The sequence below is a fragment of the Gambusia affinis genome, linkage group LG08, assembly GCF_019740435.1.
Source record: "Gambusia affinis linkage group LG08, SWU_Gaff_1.0, whole genome shotgun sequence".
In the NCBI taxonomy this organism is placed as follows: domain Eukaryota; kingdom Metazoa; phylum Chordata; class Actinopteri; order Cyprinodontiformes; family Poeciliidae; genus Gambusia; species Gambusia affinis.
The window spans coordinates 22,134,573-22,155,266 of NC_057875.1; the positions used below are offsets into that span (position 1 = coordinate 22,134,573).

A 20,694-nucleotide genomic window follows, 5' to 3' on the forward strand; every position below is an offset into this window, starting at 1 on the left:
CTAGAGGTTTGATAAGAGAACATTAGTAGAAAATAAGACATAACTGCACATTTTGTTAAGTATGAAACAAGGTTTCCCACAGAAAACTTGCTAAGCCCGCTGGTTGGGGCACGTAGGCAGTCATTCATGCAGCGACCCGTCATGTTTTTGAGTTAAAAAAATGTTTAAATTTGACAGGAAACTTGAAAATATCACTTGATAATTACGTGTTATTGGAAGATTAATAGCTGGACACCAGCTATAAAGTCTTAAAAATGTAAGCATTAAAAAAACTTAAATAGATAAGCAATGTTAAGCTTGGGGGGGGGGCTGGTATAAAGCCTGGTGGCCTGCCAGGCTTATAATGCACTGCTATACATTGTTTGGAGTTGTAACATAAGTAAATGTGAAAAAGCCAAGTGGCAGGAACACTTTTGAAGACTCTGGAGGATAGCAGTCTTTAAGCTAGCTTTATATTCACGGTGGTTTCTGCCTTGCAGCTATTAATTGTAGGGTTATTTTGTGCTTTTAGCTCACAATGTGAACACGGGTGGAATATAATGGGATAAGACCATGAACTCTTGGGCGCTATGGCAACGTAGAAATTAAAGGGACCTTTAAAAACAAGAAGAAAATTGGCTCTTATTAGCTGATGCTTACTCACAATGTCTGTATTTACCTGATGTGTTATTTCTAACCATTTGACCATGTGATTTTTAACACAGTTAAATAGACATAGGCATTTATTAGGTTAGTGATACATTTCTGTGAAACAACCTACCCGGTTACTCAGGTGTCACTCTGACTAATCATCTTTCCAAGGGAGAAGAGTTTGAAACCTCTAAAAGAAAATCTCAAACAAAAACACCAGCATTGATACTGGGAGCAGAACAATGACTGCTCTCACATATTATCACCGTCACTTGTTTTCCACTCCTTATTAATAAAATGCTGTAACCTCGTGGGACGGTTTCTGCAGAACGCTTTAGTAGGGGACGGCGATATGGACTTCAGGTTTTAGCACAACATTTTGTGATGACAATAAAAGGGATGAAAACAATTTGTTTCTTTATTTTTTAGGTAACCGCACGGCTGTGACTGCGTGACACAGGGATTATAGATCCACAAACTGTGCTCGAAAGATATTCCCATTGGTAACATGCTTCTTTAGGTCACCAGTCGTATAAAGAAGTGTGATTTATATCGGTAAAAAGCACACTGCAACTGCATTTAATAATTTTTAAAAATGTGTTGATAATTATTGATTATCTCTTTGAACAAACTATCCCAACAATACTGACCATTTTTAGGATTATTTTAAACATCATTCGTTGGAATTTATTGCGACAACGATGAGTCAAAATTCGTATTGGAAGACATCTATCACGATAAATGACAAATGATAAACGATAAATACGCTCCACCACAGACATGTAATCTGGCCTGACTGATAATTGCCTCAGCAGCAGACTAGCAGCCACTGTTTTTTTTGTAAGTAGTGAATCTGCCACTGTGGCTTGTGAGCTACTCAAATTTACCCGACTTGTCAAAAATCTGCCTTCAGTTGGTCGGTGGTTGGTGTTCGTCTTTTGTCTTTCCTGATCTGTTATTGCCTTTTGTTGCGTCCGATTGTGTCGACCCATTTCCGTATGCAGGTTTTGCATTTGGACTTTTTCTGTGCCCGAATAATCTCTCTGTTTATTCTCCCCCTCTGGTCTCCGCCTCAGACCTGCGTCTGTGGCTTCTGTTTTCCTGCGTTTATCCACATCTCTGTTCGCGTTTTTCCATCTCACCTTTGTGTTTCCCGGCCTTCCACTGTCTTGTTTGTTTCTGCAGCCGTTTTAAGCTGTCCCCCCCCCTCCCGCTGGGTTTCCTTTTCTTCCTGCGACCATGCCTCCTCTGCCTTTCTTAAAGAGACTGTTTTAATTCTTCTTGTAGCTAAGCTTGGCTTCAGGAAGTTATAGAGGGGGGGAGGTGGTATTAGTGCAGCCAATAGCAGGATGAGCCTCACAAAAGCACCAAGCTTATAGATGTGATGTATGACACGCTACTTGACCGCTTTGGTAAAGAGGGATGGAACATTCTGCTGCAAGGACAGAGATCCTTGACAGCCTGCGTATTTGTGTGTGTGTGTGTGTGTGTGTGTGTGTGTGTGTGTGTGTGTGTGTGCGTGAATGCTTGATAGAGTTGTAAAATCACAATGAAATCTCAATGTCAGGTTTTCACCCTTCTCCCTCCCCAAAATCCTGTTTGTGTGTGTGTGTGTGTCTTCGCATCGTCACAATGTTAAGGTTTTGAGACCTAACCCTATCAGGCCCCATTTTTTCTGGTGTTGCCATGGCAACAAACAGATAGGTTGTTGGATCCTGTAACCACAGATTTTCTCCAAAGTGTTTGACTTCTTGGTCGCCTGATTCTGTTTGAGGCTTAGTCCACATTTTTTTGCGTTTTGGCGTTTCATCCACACAAAAAACTCTTTAATATCGTTCAAATGATTATTTTATATATATATAAAAAAAACCTCAGACCTGACTCATCACCAACTTATTTCTGTTTGCACGTGCACCTACGGGAAAACGGAGATTTAGGATCCCGCACATCACAGTCTGTGTCAAGTAATGCATCGATATATCTATATGATTGCTTTGACACGATTCCCAATCAACATCGTCTTGTGTTTTATAAAGTTTATATTCTAATGCTCTCTTAAAAAAATAGTTTAACCTGAATACCTGTCAGCACAAATGAACTCTCGGGTGCCATGTTTAATTCCTGACAGGATGTCATGGTTGTTTTGACGCAATCTGATTGGCCGACAGGTTTTTGCTTTGCGGTATACTGCCCTCTATGGGTCTGGCATGTCTAAAACAACGCTCAGGTCTGTACTTGTGCGGATAAAACCTTTTCTGAAACTGATCATGTGTGTCCAATATTAATTTTTTTTAAATATTTGTTTTTATAATATGTGTGAACAAAGCCTTAGAAATAACTTTGACACTAACAGGTAAGATGTGATTGTTCCTTAATAAGGAAATGTTAAGCTACATTTTGACTGTCACTACCTTGAAACTTTCCCAACGTATTCTCATAAGCCTTAATCGTTTGATTTTACTGTAGCCTGTTGTGTTCTTATTATAAAATGACCAACCAGTTTTGTGGCTGAAGTTTTGACTTGACAATGCAAATTTTGTCCACTTTAGATTTCTACCAACCTCTCCAAATCCATCATATCTCATGACAGACAGATGTTGAGAACTCAAAAAGATAAAACGTCAACTTGATGTTCAGTTGTCTTTGCTATATGTCTTGATTTCTCTCGCCGTCTTGCAGCCGAATGAATCGCTGAAAAATACCATTTCCTTCTAAATAGCATTTTACATCTCTGTGAATTTATTTTAACTACCTCGCTGATGATGAAAGTCGCTAACTTTCAGGTTTCTTCACTCAGAAACAAAAACGTTGTCAGAACAACCAAACAGTGCCATCCCTTCCCAAACCCTTGGTACTGTTGAAAAAGCTGATATCTGAATGAAAGCACGGCTAACTTTGAAATGAGTCATCTGCTCTTAGAGCTCAGTCTACAGTCATCGTTGTGAGTCACGGCTCACAGCATAAAAATCAAGCGATACAATTCAGGTTTGCTAAGTTTTGTTTCAACGTTGTGTTTACAGGCCTGAAACCCAGCAGAAAGCCCCGGTTAGTACCCCACCTCCTCCTCCGCCGCCTCCTCCACCTCCGCCTGAGCTGGCAGGCCCGACAGAGCCGGAGGAAGAGATCCTGGGCTCTGATGATGAGGAGCAGGAGGACCCAGCAGACTACTGTAAAGGTCAGCGTTACAGACACACACGTGCTGAATTTATCCATTTGGGAACCTTCCTCCCTCCACATCTGTCCTACAGAGCTCGTGTTTTGCTTTTTCCCCTCTCCGTTCCTTTTCTTTCAGTGTTACAGAATATAACATTATATAAACAATAGCGTGTCTCAAACAATTCAAGTTTGTTTGGTTCCTGCAAGAATGGAGTGACTGTAGCTTACAATGATGAATTAATTTCATGCATGTAAGTGCGTTTTTTTTAGTTTTTTTTTTTAATAAATCATGCAAAATTCTGTAAAGAATAAGCTGCAGTAAGAATTTTACATGTTAAAATTCTAAATATTTACTTGTTATTACTTATCTTTCATGTCCATATTTGAAATGAAGAAACATTTAAAAAGGGTAAAAACATGTAGCTGATAATTGAGACATTTGACACTGAGTTCTGGATCAGAGCGTAATGCAGCTGCCACCTAAAATGAAAGTAGTGAAAGCAAAGTGTCCAGGTTGAATGTAAGTTCAAAGGGCTTACATATATGTGCTGATTTATCTAGTTAATAGGAGAAAGTTGCAAAAAATGTTGCATGCAAGCAGTTAGTTGGAAAAGCAACCAAAAGACACAGTTTGCTTCTAATTTGCCATAGAGGAAAAATCTGCATTTGGAAAAAAAAAAAAATTACAAGAATTCCTGCAGAATTCAGGAAGATCCTGTAATTTCTGCTCCCATTCTGACCAGTATTAATGTTCGAATGCATGCAAGGATCTCTTTAATTTGGTTGATTTGCCTCAAAATGAAAAAAGAAACAAGTCTGAGCTGCAGCTAATTATTGTGTATACAAAAACAGGTTTAATGTTTTGAGAAAGTAGTTATTTTGTAATTTAATAATGCCATCTGTTAATGGCAGCAGACATTTTGAACTTGTAGACATGTATAAAAATGAGAAAACAAGACATAACTGCACATTTTATTAAGCATGAAACAAGGTTTCCCCCAGAAAACTTGTTAATCCCGCTGGTTGGGGCAGTCATTCATCCAGCGACATGTTGTGTTTTTGAGTTAAAAAATGTTTAAATTTGACAGGAAACTTAAAAATATCACTTGATAATTATGTGTGATTGGAAAATTCCCTGAACACCAACTACAAAGTCTTAAATAAGCAATGCTTAGCCTGGTGGGGGCACAAGTAAAGCCTGGTGGCTGCCAGGCTTATAATGGAATAAGGGAAACCCTGGTGAAACTTTGTTTTGCTCAGACTTATTTGTCATTGTGGAATTGTTGTTTTGTCAGTTCTGATTTGTTCTTCTTGTAGACGTTTTTTTTAGTTTTTTTTTTTATGGTTGAGGCCATGGAAGTTTGCACAAATCCCTCCTTCTGGTTTGGATGCTAATTTTGGAGAGAAGTTATGAGACATAATTGTGGTAAAGAAAAAAGGCATTGTTTTTCCACCTGAGAGCAGCTGAATAGCATCTTAAAAGCTCAAATATCTGAAATATGACTTCAAATCCCAGAGGAGTTGAGAAGGAGGCTTCATGGAGAGCAGAAAAAAATCCCTGTTATCTCTGAGAAATGCACTTAAAAAGAAAAAAGACCAGGTATAGTCTATTTAGATTTCATATTTACAAGATGTTCAGGTTTTCTAGCTCTAAAACAATATATCTGCCCTTTACGAATTTATTTATTAGTTTAGTAATTATTAGTGTTGTAATTATTAGTTTGATCAAACTCTATCAATGCTACAAAAGCTTTCTGACTGGAGACAGTGACTTATTTTTCTACGTAAACAGTAAAACTGTCAGTTTTCACCTCATTAAGACAAGAAATCATCAAAAAAAGTGAAATAATAACATTTCTTTTATATACTTTGCTTTGAAATCATTGATAAAAGAAAAATATGTTTTTAATTTGGTAAATTCAACACACTGTTTACTTTTCAGCGTCTTTTGTAGCAGTGTAAAAGTATTTTATGAGTGGAGGTTTTTCTTTTTGAAGCTTTAACATTAACAATGCCTTTTATATCCTGTCCTTTTACTTTATCTTTTGTTGTGAAAGTCTGTTGAAATCTCACCATTCACACTGGAAAGGCTTGTGAGCTTTCACTCATTGACTCGTTTGTAATGCTTAAAATAAACTCTTGTAACAAATGATGCTTACAGCACTCTACAAAAACAAATATATATGTTGAATTCCTGGCATATTAAAAATCCAGCCCATAAATTGATTAATGTTTAGATAGTATTTAGGGATAATACTTCAGATTTTGGCCTTGATCAATGTTTTTCTGTTGCAATGTCTGCAGAAAAATATGTTAGAATATAAAGGAACTGAAAGTGGTGATAATTTGTGTTTATAAAGACATTGTATTAGTTGGGGGGTTTATTGTTTTTAACTTTTGATACTTTTAGTTTTTATGTCTCTTTATATTCACATACTTGTTTTAACATTAATTGCCCATTTGGGACTTGAATAAATCTGAAATCCAGCTTTCAGATTTAGTGGACTGATTTGATCAAAGTGCTTTGGTGAAAATATTCCATTTATTGAAAATGTGTCTTTACTGCATTATTGCAGAGCTTATTGATGGTGACTGCCATATTGATTTGTTTCAAGCTACAGTTTTACACATTGTTCATATCTGGTGACGTAAAATAATTTTAATGGTAAAGAAACAAAGCGCATCATCCACATCATCAAAACCCCGTTACATGTGTTGCCTCTCAGGTGACAAATTGCTTTTGTTTTAGGATGAATAGTGTAAATGTAACAATTTGTTACAGGATGGAGAAAATTATTTTTGCTTTTTTTCAGCTTTTCCGTACTTAAAGTAGTTATTCAATGGATTGAGAGTCTGCTATAATGTCAGTCATTTTAGGTGAAGGGTCTTCATCAGCGCAGACAGAGTGTCTGCGTAGCATAGCATGTGATTGGCAATGTTTCCAGCTAATTTGTACAGCATTCCTGTAAATTGTGATGCATATGTTAGATATACAGTTAGGACTAAATAAATTATTCTTACTATCAAACATACTCTTCATGAGACCCACATTTCTGTAAGAAAAGTATTAGTTTGACATGATATCAAACCAATATCTTTAACGTTGTGTTTCTGTGTGGCGGTGCGTTGCGTAGATGCTCCTTTAAATTCTAGCTTGCCGTTGTGTCGGTATCAGATGCAGCTCTCTGTGTGACCTTCACCTTCCTTGCTTCACCTCTCTCAGGAGGATACCATCCGGTGAAGATTGGGGATTTATTCAACGGAAGGTACCATGTGATCAGGAAGTTGGGATGGGGCCACTTCTCCACAGTATGGCTGTGCTGGGACATACAGTGAGTCTCATCACACACAAACACCTTCACTGCAACACAATCTGCCCTTTCAGGGTTTCGGGGGTTTCTTTGTTTTTTTTTCTGTCTGCACATCCTCTGCAAACACAGACGTGACCCAGAAACGGCGCTCACTCATAGCGCTGAAGTTGACACATACAGGTGCTGGCTTTGAAGCCCACGTCACGCGCACCGCAAGCGCACACCACACATGCACTTGTTGACAGAATCCGGCTCGTCTCCTCACTGACAACTGCAACCAACACCGCCCTGCGCTGGAAACCGAATCTGTCAGCTTGAACTATAACTCGGTTCGTCGTGGCAACCAGGGCAGATGGTTGACAGGATCAGCAACCAGGAGTAATCTCTCACCGACTCACAAATTAATTTATTCGGGCCACTGGTGTTAATTACACTAATGTTGAAAATAAGTTGGAGTTCGGTTACTTTTTGGAACCAAACTCCAACATGGTGTTAGACAAATAAACTGTGTGCTTTTGTTTCTGTAAATCTAAATTTAACAATGACTCAATTCCTTCTCCATACATCCTTTCTTACAATGTTCTCTTTTATTTTGTCTTTAAAGCAAAAAAAAAACTAAAATTGCAATAGTGGGTTCTGATTTAAATTTGAAAATTCTGTCATTATATACTGAGGCATATCATGTTTATTTTCTTCTGATTTCCTTTCACTGCTTGGAAAAGTACTTTTTTAATATAATGAGGTAAATTACTAAATAAATAAAAACATCTACTGATATCATAACATACTTAGAAACATCAGTCTCAGCTTTTCTGAGCTTAAATCTACAATTATAAATGGTTTTCTTTAAGATTTATTTCTATCAGACTCAATAATTGTAAACTATAAACTATTGTTTCCTATAATAAAAAGCCCAGCAGCTCATCATCTATATTTTTTTACTATTTCTTTGAGTAGTTGGATTATTTGCTTCCTAAAGCAAGTCTATCTGCCAAGAAATGAGTCTTTCCATTCCTCAAAATCTCATTAGTTATTATTTTGCTGGCTTTCACAGCATGCTTTTAGCTAATAACAGCACAGAAATGAATAAATGTCCTGTGAAGGGAAGAAAAGGCAAGGTTATACATGCATGGTAATTAATACTTAAAAAAAACAAGGTAGGGTAAAATAAAATATTAAATCCAAAGGTAAAAAAAAAAAATACATTAATTTAAAAAGCAAAAATATTACTCTGACTTCTGTCCTTGTATAAAAGTTGCGATGTGTAATAATGTTTTCAAGGAGTCAGCGGTTTCTGTAGAGTTCAAGGAAGCTGATTTCGTAACTAAATCCTTCATCCCTTTTGTTTAGTTCTGCTCCTGGGCGCCCAGAGTGATTTTAGGGGAATATACATATTAGTTAAAAGTGGCCCGAGAACAGAGCCTTGTGGAACCCCACATTGGATGTCTCTTCACTCTGCTCTATAATTGCATAACGACAGAAGTTTTCCCAGAGAAAACCAAGCATGGATTCGGATTCCAGTCTGTCAGTCAGTTTGCCCCTCTGTGTTTGTGTTGGACCACAGAGTGAAGAACTTCGTGGCGATGAAGGTGGTGAAGAGCGCCCAGCACTACACGGAAACGGCCCTGGATGAGATCAAATTGTTGCGATGTGTGAGAATCTGATTGGTTTATTAATTTTATTATTATTTTTATCAGTATTTGGGTTTCTATCCTTCCTGTCTTGTCCTTTCTACTCTTTTTTTTCTTCTTTTGATCTTGCAATTGTTCACCTCTTTATGTTCTCTTGAATTTGTGTCCTCTCTGCTTTTTATTCTTCTTCTGTTTTAACATAATTCCCTCTCGTCCATTTCGCCTCCAGGTGAGAGAGAGCGACCCCGGCGACCCGAACAAAGACATGGTGGTGCAGCTGATAGACGACTTCAAGATCTCTGGCGTCAACGGCATACGTATCCTCGTCAGGCGTTTCGTGTTTTTTTTTTTTTTTTTTTTTTTTTTTTTTTGTTATTTTCAGAGATGCGATGTTGGCAGCCCTTGACTCATCTAACCAGATGTGTGTATGGTGTTTGAGGTGCTGGGTCATCACCTGCTGAAATGGATCATTAAATCCAACTACCAAGGTCTGCCGCTGCCGTGTGTCAAGAGCATTATCAGACAGGTCAGAATACACACGCAGCAACACACTGCGGTGGATTCCATTAAATATGGATGAAGCACCCGAAACATGGCAATTCATCAAATTATCCCAGTTTGACACCTTTTATCCCCTCGAGGAATCGCATTTCATCCGCCTTTAACATGAATTACTGCCATGCTCTGTTTTTAAATATTCATAATTTTTTTTCCCCAATCTGAATTATTTTTTATTTTGATGTGTAAAAGGGAGCTTTCTGTCGCTTCATCTTACAGAACATTATTGGCTGGAGTATTGTGTTAAAACCAAGGTAATTCAGTAGGCGTTATTAACATTAGAGACTCATCCGTGTGTCAGGCCAATTACAGGACAAAATGCATATTGGCATGGATGGAAGACATCGGTCTGATCAGTTTTCATCCAAGAGGTTTTTTGTTTTTAATCTTGTTGTAAAGAAAATATAACCTGATGACCTTATAAGAGGTTTGCTTTAGTTTAGTGGACTTAATAGGAGGACTTTTGCTATCTTTGTGTCACTCAGTAGGATGAATAAATATTTCACATGATCTTTCTCAAAACGGCTGCTCTCATGGTTTACATGATTTTATCACCAGAAAGAAAAACGAGCCACAAATTTTGGCTTAAAAACGGATCTGTTTCCACTGCTTTTGAAGCACTAGCTGCTTTAATACAAACCTGATTTTTTTTTTAAGCACATCGGTTGGTAAAATCCTCAATTGAATAAATTAAGGACGACGGTGGTCTGAGAAATGGTGGAAGTCTGAATGCATCGGTAGCTTCTTTGCTGCATCTTCTGCTCACAGGCGATAAAGATGCCATTAAGCCACCATTTACTTGACACTCTTACATTTATTGCTGAGCAGAAGGCATGATGGTTGTTTGCAGAGCGAGGGAAGAGGCAACAACTGTTCATACTGGGTCCCCATTAAGACTCCAAACACAGCCAGCTCTCGCCTGGGAGGGAAAATGTTGTTGTTGGTTCTTTTCTGCTTAAAATATCCTTGGACGCACAACTTCTGTTCACTCCTGATGCGGTTGGTTGTCCTCGATTTCCAGGCAGCACAACAAGGTTTATAACTCAGTTGTGTCAAACACAAGAGATGCGGACAGTGGTTCAATTTAGACTCGAGCAACGCTGCTATTCTCGGACTCGAGACTTGGGGGCATTTTCCCATCAGCCACCTGATCAGCATGTGAAGTTGTTGAACTCTTTCAGTCTGCCTCTTGAAAGCTGCCCAGACGATGAATAGAGTGATAAATGAGGCCGTTTTCCTCTTCAGTATCCAAAAAGAAAAGAAAGCGGCATGAAAAAGAAAAACCCTCCAAAAGATTAACTGTTTGGTTTTGGATGAGTGTACTAATTTAAAGTTTTTACATATTTTGTTAATATGTGAAAAGAGAAAGCATTTAAGGAGAGAAAAATCAGTGTTGTTGTGAATGTCTGTTGATTTAAACATCTGTGCAGGTCCTGCAGGGTTTGGACTACCTCCACACGAAGTGTAAAATCATCCACACAGACATCAAACCTGAGAACATCCTGATGTGTGTGGACGACGTGTTCGTGAGGCGCATGGCCATGGAGGCCACCGAGTGGCAGAAAGCCGGAGCTCCACCCCCATCCGGATCAGCTGGTACCAACACAAACACTGCTTTCATTTACATTTTTAGTATTTTTTTCCCCCTCCATTTATGAACATTGTCAGAACAATTAAGCGTGAATGAAACTTGGTCTGTTGGTGGAGGGTTGTTACCGTCGGTATCCACATTTGTTCCAACGTAAAATACGAAGGCACAGGAACTGAGCAGTCAAATTCCAGTGAACCCTCGCTGCAACGTGGTTCACCTTTCACAGTTTCGCCGCTTCGCAGATTTTTTTTTGTGCAGTTTATTTTTTTCACAGTGCATTGTGTTCTGCGTCCTGATTGGCTAAACAGTCTCCGCGCTTCTTCTCTACCTGTGTGCCAATGACGTTACGGTATTTAAATATACGTCATACAAATTGGCAAATTTTGATAAGTGTTTTTGTCCAGAAGAACAAAAGAGCGACAACAACTACCGATAACGATGTTCTTCTTTCGGAAAAACACACCTGCACTACAGACTTCAGAAGAAAAAGACACTAGAGAGCGAAGTGAGGCTGCAGCGTCACAGTCAGAGGAACAGTGAAATAGGAGAGTCACAATTTGTCCTACTGTACTTCGTATTGATGATTAAAACAATTATTTTACTGTAGTTAATTGTAAGAAAACGTTCTATTGGTTAAAAAAATGCTTAGGCTTGAAAACAGGTTTTGTTCTTTGGTTTCAATGTAGAGTATTTAATTATGCTGCATAATAATTGTAAAAAAATAAACATAACCACTTCAAGGATTTCATCTACCACGGGTTCCTTTCGGAACGCAACCCCCGCGGAAAAACGAGGCTTCACTGTAGTCAAACGAACGCAATATAATCTGGCATTACAAAGTGTTTTGTGAATTTATCCAGACTTTCAAATGTTTTTCTTAAATAATCACGGACGCTTTTATTAGAACAACCATGATAACGAGAAGTTTTATTTTAGGTACGTCCACCATCTGGGACATACTGCAGTGTGTTTGTCCAGGTACTCAGCTAATCTACTACTTTAGCCCAGAAGGGATTGACCCATTTGCAGAAAGGTTCCTACGTCTAACTTACATTTCCAGCACATATTGTCTTCTAGTAATTTAATTCTATGTTGTCTCGCAGGACTGTGATGAGAACTACGTATGACTTTTATATTGTGTAAGCTTCCCTCGTGTATCGCTAACAAGCTGCCAAAAATCCCCAGCCCTTGTTCCTGTCCTCGCATTTGTGGGTTCCTCACTAGTTGACAGCTTGGTTAATTTCTAAAAACGGGAAATCGTACTTTTTTCTTTTTTCTTTTTTTTTTTGTGGTAGCTTCAAGTCAGGGGTTTTCTGAGAAAATTTGAGCCTCAGATTTAGACCAAAGCATTATTATGACAAACAGTCTGCTCTTAAAAATCTGCTTCATGCAAAGACGAGTTGATGTTTAAGTATTAGCAACATGGTAAAGATATGAGGTTTCTCTAAGGGAGCTGCAGGGAGTATTTCCTCTTTTCTGCAGTCGTTATGTCGTTAAGTCAAACTAACACAAGATAGAAGTTGCTAAATCTTTTTCATGAAGTGTTTTCTTTCTAATGTCTTTTAGTCAAATTGTATAAATCAGTTTTATTGAAGTTACAAATAAAACGTGATACTTTGAGCCTGAATACCGAAACCCCATCAAACTAGTGGTATTTCAGTGCTGGGGTGTCAAAGGTCAAGAGGGACTTTGTGTGGACTCTGACCGGAGTTCATTGGTACAAATTTTGCACGCCATAATTATTGGTGTGCAAATTAAAATCTTGTTAAAATAATAGGTGCAACACACAGTATTAGTCATTTATCTCAACTTCAGTTTAATTTTAAATAGTAGCACAAACATTCTGTTTAAAAGCTCACGTTCGTTAAACTTGGCCAAATGCAGCAGTCGTTTTTTTAAAGAAAGAGTGACCTATTTCTCATTTTTGTAGCTGGAAAGACTGAAACCTTTTTTTCCCTCTATACCAAGAAACACAAAACATTTAGGACAAGACCCTTTTTAGAGATAATGTTCTGTAAAAGCAAAATAAAATTAGAAAAAAAAAAACAACAAAACACTAATTTCAGTTTTTTTAAGATTAGTCACCGATATGTTTCTTGTTTCCTAATAATGCTCATTACTTCTGTTGAACTGTGAAAGCATCTGAGTAGAATAGCAGATGATTCTGATTTGGAATCCACATTTTAGGAAAATATTCAAAAAAAACATCGTAAAATCTAATGAAGCAGATTCTTTTTTAGCAAAAGGATCATAAAGTTCTTATTGCACAGAAAGGAACGAGCTTCTTAGTGCTTCCTCGGCTGCCTCCCCTTTTGGTGCTTTGAAGAGATTTTTTTTTTTGCTTCACAACTTCCTCCACTGGAAAAAAAAAAGAAAATGCTCCAAAAACTGGATATGAACCCTGTCCTCTTGCTGAACCCCAGAGTGAGCTGTCAGATGCTTGCATCAGTCAGTCTTTTTCAGCAGCTTGCATTTGTACATTTGAAAGGGAATACAACTGAAAACAAAGAGCGCTCGATGGCGGTGGCAGAGTCGGTCTGCGACTGAAGAGGCAGAGCAAGTTCACTGTTTTTATGCTGACATAAGTGCCTGCCGTTCGTCTTATGTGCAACATTGGCTGCTGGCTCTTTGATAAAATGTAGTTTTGAAGGCTTAAATAGAGGGAATGTTTCACAATATTCCATAAAGCTGGAAGATTCTGTCCCCTAATAAGGAGGATTTTCTTCTACAGGTCTAGAAATAACGACATATTTCTGCTGTGTATCAATCCAGAGTGTGCGTGTCTGTGAGCCATTAAGGGGAAAAAATGAGAGACTGCACATTCGTTATTTTCCATGTTTGCAAAGCAGGTAGGACCAGCGGTATCTAATGTGTTTAAGACTGCAGTAAATAATTGAAGGCTTTCATCGAACTGCAACGAGGAAGGAAGGCAGTGGGTGTGCACAAGTAATGCTTCTTCATTTGTTTGTCATTTAAACTCTCAACAAAACTCACCAAAGCGGATGCGTTTTCCCCGGATTTCATGTGACACGCCAACACAAAGTGGTGCATAATTTCTAATGTGAAAAGTGTAGCCTGCGTTTTTTTTAATTTTTTTTATTCAGCTTTGTTTAAGCTGACCCTCCTAGAAAAACTGGGTCAAGCTAATCTCAACATTTTACAGAGGAATGTTCAATAAAATATGTAAAATGTTTGGCATAAGTCTCACTCCAAGATGTCCACAAGTCTTACAACACTGTATCTAAAATCAAGGCCTTACAGGGGCAGTATTATGTGATTTCCAGGCACATAGTGCCATTTTAAAGCATAGTCAACTAACTATGTTGTCTTCAGTTGTTATGAAAATGCTATACATTTCAAATATCACTTAAAAGAAATGTAATTTTTTGATTTAATGCCTTGAAATTGGCTCACACGGCTCCTCTGAACCCTTTCTTACCGGCATTGTGCTGAGATGTAGTTCACATTTCGAGCTCAGCAGATGGGCAGTTCCACCAACTGTTTGCTAATTGCTGCTGGCTAGTCTGAAGGAGCTGAGTGAGGTTCTCTGTGAGGGAGAAGCTTGGAAACTGCAGCTCTGAGGAGGAGCTATGCCTTGAAGGCGGGGCTAGATCCAACCAGGGAAAAATATTATAACACGATGTAAAGCTCAAAAACGTCTATTGTACATAATACTGCGTCTGTAAAATCCTCCAAGAAGTAAGTCGGCCTTTAGTATGTTACCTCAAATCTTACATTTTTATCTTGACAGGACTAAATAATCTAGTACAATCTATATATTTTCTTTTCTCACTGGACTTTTCTGTTCAAGCAAAAGTTTGAGTCGCACTCTGTCATCTTCGTTGCGACTCGAGACAGTTCAGGGTACTGCTAAGTAGCTGCTAGCATACCCTTGCTAGCTAGCATCGTGGGTAATTTATCACCAGTTTGTACATTTCTGTGGAGAAATGGTTGTAAAACGTATTTAATAAAGATCTTAAAAGGTCTTCAATTTGAGTTGGTGAAACCTGTGGGAGCCCTGACTCCACAAAACCAGCCTTTATGAAAACAATTGTTAAAAGAAGTCCTGTCTCAATATGAAGGAAGGTTGGACTGACGGGGAACGGAAAGCTGTTCAGAGCTGAAGTTAAAATGAATGGAGCTACGTAATCCTGAAAGGAAAACCTGCTTGTTGTTGGTTTATCACGTAAAATCTCAATGAAGTTCTTGGAAGGTTGTTGTTTTGCAGTGAGCAGCACTTTACCTAAAGGTCCTGATTGCCACCTGATCAGAATCTGAAGCCACTCATCTTTGCCTCTCTGTCCGTGTCTTTCAGTTAGCACAGCGCCCCAGCTCAAACCGGTGAGTACGTCTGATGTGAGTATGAACTAAGAAGAAAACACACACGCACACACACACACACACATTTCACACACAGCATAAAACAAAGTTAAAAGCAAAACATCCAGGTTTGTCCATGCTTTGGTTTGTAAGCACTTGGTTTTGTCTGTATCATGGTCAGCAGAACTCACTCACTCACAAGCTGCTGAGATCCAGGCAAATGAAGCGGTATTGAGAGAGCCTGGGGGGAATTGACCATTAAAAGGATGTATGCTGCCCCCTGCTGAATGGGAGTCAGAAAGCAAGATAATTAAAACAACACAGTCATCGTTTTGTCGTTTTCTCTCTGCGTGTCGGCAATACAAAGAGAGTTTTTGACCGCTTATAAAGAAGGAAGGAGTTTCTAAAAGTTTCTATGAATATACATAATTATTTTCCTGTGTGGTTTGATGAGATTTGATTAAAAATAATTCGGCAACATTAACAAACAGCCTTCAATTGTGGAGTTTGGCATCACGTCTCATCAGTCAAAAATAATAACTGAATAATTCACCATTGGTATTCCTCATGCTATGTGTGTATATTGAAGTGTTTTTCTGTGCATTTCTTTCCTCTGATTTATGGCTATATCTACCTTTTCTTTCTATTCCCAGGTGGGAAAAATCTCCAAGAACAAGAAGAAGAAGCTGAAGAAGAAACAGAAACGGCAGGCCGAGCTGCTGGAGAGGCGGATGTTGGAGATCGAAGCCTTGGAGCGAGAGGCCGAGATCAGGGAGGAGAGAGCCAAAGAGAGCGGCGACAAAGGTGACGCTGAACGCAGCCTGCCTTCGCAGCAGCAGCAGCAGCAGCAGCAGCAGCCGGCGCCTCTGGGACCCAGCATGGCTCTGGGAGAGAGCGACGACGACGACGACGACGAGGAGGATGGAGAGGATGAAGAGGAGGAGGGAGGAGAAAGGGAGAGACCCGTCAGGTTGACGAATCACACATGTGAGTTCTGTTGGTAAATCGTCAGAAATGTGTGAACGTCCCACGTTGGCGTACATTTCTCCTACAGTTGCACAAGTTTGAATTTACTGTGGATTTTCTCTCATGCAGAAAAAAAACAACATGCTTTTTATTTTTCTTGCCTAACTGTGGCTGAACATTTGAAATCTTTTCTCACCGGAAACAGTGAAATCGTTTGGTTTTCTGAGACGAACCTGGCTTTTAAAGCATAGTCCCTTCCTCGAACCAGTGTTGATGAGCGTTTAAGATCACTGCTCCGTTGGTGATCAAACTGCGATGTATCATTTGTTGGGATGTTTGAGAGCAACGCCGGACCCACCGGGGATCAAACCTTTTTACGACCTGGAAAAGGCCGTAACAGAGTCAACAAGAGGCTGCAGCTAACAATTAATTTACTAATCAGTTATTCTAACAATTAATCGATGGATTGGATGGAAATATCGGCGCATTCTGCAAATTTTTCATTTAACCACTAAAGTGTATTTTATTCACTCTTAGACATACATTTTATAAATGCTAATAAACGATTCAGTTCCTTTATTTTTAAAACAAAATAATGCAATAGCAGCATTGCTTTAGTGTTTGCTTGACCATTTGTAGCAAAGGCTAAAGAATTACGTCCAACGTCAACCTGGTGAAAAAAAGCTGCATCCCTTCAGTTTGACTGAACATAAATAAAAACACAGAGTAGAGCTAATCTATTGATTATGTTTTGGCATTGATCAGTTAGCATTTGGAAAGCAAAAGGTGCTCAATTGGGGATTTTTACAGAATCTGAACAAGGCTAAACTAAAAATGAGAAGTTCATATAAACATAGACATAAATGATTTTTCATCTTAAACAAACTGTAACTATTTCTGATATTGATGATATGCAGTTTTGTGCTGCCTGTGAATGGGAAGGATGTGGATCGGCTCCAAGCTGATTCATGGAAACAAAACGTTTTCTCCGTCTGCCTCCTCCGCCCCCCCCGCTTCGTACTCGCTTTAGGTTGCCTCTCCGTTCGCCTACATCGTCTTTGACTGGACTCGATGTTTATCCCCTTTCCGCCCACTTGCTGTTTTTCTGCCCTTGTCTTTGTATTAGGCGCTGCGCCTCCCCAGGACCAAAGCAAATTGCCACCAATTCCCGCTGATAACCAACAAGAGGAGGGGGAGGAAGAGGAAGAGGAAGAGGAAGAAGAAGAGCCCACGCCTGTCGCTGAAAAAGACGTCCTCATACCCCCCGCCTCGGAAGAAGGCGGGGGGTATGAGGAAGAAGAAGATTCAGGACAAGCAGATGGGGAGGAAGAGAAGGAGGAGGAGGAGGAGGAAGAAGAGAAGGAGCCACTGAAAGTGACAGAAAATGAGAATGTGAAGGAAGAGGAGGAGGAGACAGAGGAAAAGGTAGAGGAAGAACGAGCAGGGGAGAAGCAAGAGGAGGATGGAGACATTGGAACAGAGGCACCAAAGACTGAGAGCAAAGCTGAGGAGGAGGCGGCTGCGGAAGAGGAGGAGTCAAAGGAGGAGGAGGAGGAGTACGAGGAGATATACGACGACGAAGACGATGATGATACGACGACGACGGCGGACCTCTTCACGGACAGCAACTCTCCGGTTAAACCGCAGATCACCAAAACCATTTCAGCTAAAACTAACGGACATGTCCTGTCGGTCTCCGAGTCGCTGAGACAAAACCCCGGCACGCCGCCCACTCCCTCGCCCACGCCCGAGCCCGTCCTCTGCCCCCTGGTGGAGTCCGAGCTCAGCTACACGGACCGGGACATCTCGCTCAGCTCCGGGTACGAGATGTACAACGGCGAAGTGGCCGAGCCGGCGCTGACCAACGGCTCCAGCGAGCAGCACCGCGCCGCCGTGCCCCTCTTCCCCGACCTGCCTCTGGACCCCGAGCCCGGAAACCCGGTTCCCGTGGGGACGGTGGACATCGGGACAGAACCCGCAACAAATAGCCCCACTGCGGACCGCAGTCGCACCGTTTCATCGTCAAGCACAGGAGACACGCCGAAAGGTAGAGGGCGTTGTCACACAGCGTGTTTTATTTCCCTTCTGCTCTCTGGCACTAATTTAGGTTGTTTTGTCACATGAAACACCAGCAACACATCTTAAAGTTTGTCGTAGTGACTTGACTTCTTTCGGCCGTTTTGTGACTATAAAGATTAACAAACATATTATTGTTTCCTTTCTAATCTTAACAAATAGTTATTTTTAACAATTAATTTACATTAAATTTATATGAATCACTAAGAGTGAAAACAGCAATTATTGTTTTGAAATCCCACTGAATAAATGTACAAAAATTAAAGAATGGACTTTTTTTTTCTTTTTTCCTGAAACTTTCTCATGCATGTCCAAGACGAGATAAACTGATCGGTGTTTCATATGCGCCAGTGAAGGTGGTGAACGTTTGTGCGCTAACTGTGACTCTCTGTCCGCACCCAGTCAGGGCCAGAGCTGCAGACCTCCTGATCAACCCGCTGGACGCCCGCAACGCCGACTCCATCAGAGTCAAAATCGCCGACCTCGGAAACGCCTGCTGGGTGGTGAGAGGAAAACTGGGCTTTCAATGGGTTGTGCTTGAAAAAGCCGGAACATTTCCACAGACGTATTTGTTTTTCTGTCGACGTTTTAATATCGGTAAAAGAAAATGGAAAACGCATACGAACGTTTGGCGCTGAATATCAAGATACTTTAAAAAAAGGTGTTTCATAAGCAAGTGTAGCGTTGCTTATAATGGGAGATCGTTTGTTTTTGTTTTTTATTTTAGGATAAATTTGCAATATTCCCAAGGCGCAGAAGAACTGCGTCTAAATTTCAAATGTTTTGCTGATTTCGAACTACAAATGTGATTGCATTTTATCAGGATTTTATGTTGTAGTTAAACACAAAGCATTTCACAACTCCCAAGCGATGCAAGATTTTAGAAAGACAAATATGAAAAGTGTGGGGCACCTAAGTAGTTGCCCCCTTTTTGCTGGGGAAGCAGCAACAGCTAGCGCTACAATGTAATTAAATCAAAGCGCACTGGAGTATTAAAGTGGTCCAATCAAAGTACAATCCCTAAATTCAAACGCAAGTTCGTGGCAAGATGAAGAAAATTGATTATCTCCATTCAATCGGACAAAAACTGGTTAAAATTTCCGTCTCTAGTCTGCAAAGCTGATGGAGACGCTGGCTGGCTGAAAAGAAATGCACACCACACTTTTCAGATTTGCATTTGTGAAACGAAATGAGAAGTCACGTACACTTTTCCTTCCCAAAACATAACATGATTTATTATTGTTATCATTCTTAATATTGATAATAAGAATTTAAAATGCTATATCTGGTAATATTGTTATACTTATTAAAAACGATATTGATAAGTGGCAATAAGGGCATAATAGTGCCCTATCTTGTGCTGGTTTATCATAAAATCACAATCACATTTATGTTCTCGTCCAACATGGTGTGACACAATCTAAAACAAAAAAACTGTAAAGGGAGTTATAAACCAGGAACGAACTCGTCTGTGATGGAGGTGAAGAGCATCAGGAAGACGACGGCCCATCAGACAGCGTTCCAGTCGTACTGTTTGCCGTCAGTCTGGGCTCTTTTTATTTTTTTTGTCAGCCAGCAGAAATCATTAAATCCAGCCTGCTGAGCTGAAAGCGCTGGCAGGAGGTGCGATCCAGCAGCTATAAACGCAGCAGCGGCTGAGAAATCTTTGGTCTTACGTAAGCCGACATGCAGGAATAAAAGCAGAAGTGCAGAAAGCGGTTGATGAGAAAACAGAAATGGTGTCTCACGCTTGAATAATAATAATAATAATAAAAGAAGCAATACTCCATCAGGGGCAGAATGTTTGATGATTTCTTGTCGATCCAGAAGCGTTCACACCAACGTAATGCCTCTCCCGTCTCTGTCCTCTCCTGAACAGCACAAGCACTTCACAGAAGACATCCAGACGAGACAGTACCGCTCCATTGAGGTCTTGATAGGAGCCGGATACGGTACGCCGGCGGACATCTGGAGCACCGCCTGCATGGTGAACAGAACCGAGTCCAAAACGCAGACGACATATCGTGCATCCCTTCTGTCATTATTGTTTATGATATTGTTTTCCGTCAGGCGTTTGAGCTGGCCACAGGAGATTATCTGTTTGAGCCTCACTCTGGAGAGGACTACTCCCGGGATGAGGGTGAGTATTTCAGTAAAATGTCGTATGAATTAGTTTTACTTTACGTGTTCCAGACTATTGAAATCAGTTCTGGATATTCAGTAAATGTTTTATTAAATCTGGGCTCTTGAAGATGCGTTTGGATCGTTCTTTATTTATTCAGGCTGGGATTAAATCGCAACAAGCAACATCAGAGATTTTCAAAGGCTGTAGTTGGATACTTCAAACTTTTATTTTATTTATTTATTTTTTTTGCAGTTAAAATTATATCTGCACACTCAAATAGATACATTCGCTTGGCTAATATTTGATTATAATTACATCTGATCGTTTTTG

At 39.8% G+C, this 20,694-nt stretch overlaps 1 protein-coding gene across 6 annotated transcripts in view; it reads left to right on the top strand.

Annotated features, from left to right (window-relative positions):
* srpk2 (SRSF protein kinase 2) overlaps positions 1-20,694 on the top strand; it is a 72,098-nt gene that overhangs the window by 42,258 nt on the left and 9,146 nt on the right. For all 6 annotated transcript variants that reach the window (XM_044125769.1, XM_044125768.1, XM_044125770.1 and 3 more), the window contains 12 exons: positions 3,651-3,805; positions 7,010-7,118; positions 8,662-8,749; positions 8,958-9,045; positions 9,148-9,254; positions 10,717-10,882; positions 15,193-15,233; positions 15,851-16,184; positions 17,290-18,210; positions 18,642-18,742; positions 20,119-20,226; positions 20,310-20,379. In XM_044125769.1, the coding sequence (XP_043981704.1) occupies positions 3,651-3,805; positions 7,010-7,118; positions 8,662-8,749; positions 8,958-9,045; positions 9,148-9,254; positions 10,717-10,882; positions 15,193-15,233; positions 15,851-16,184; positions 17,290-18,210; positions 18,642-18,742; positions 20,119-20,226; positions 20,310-20,379 (2,288 nt within the window). The remainder of the gene's footprint in view (positions 1-3,650; positions 3,806-7,009; positions 7,119-8,661; positions 8,750-8,957; positions 9,046-9,147; positions 9,255-10,716; positions 10,883-15,192; positions 15,234-15,850; positions 16,185-17,289; positions 18,211-18,641; positions 18,743-20,118; positions 20,227-20,309; positions 20,380-20,694) is intronic.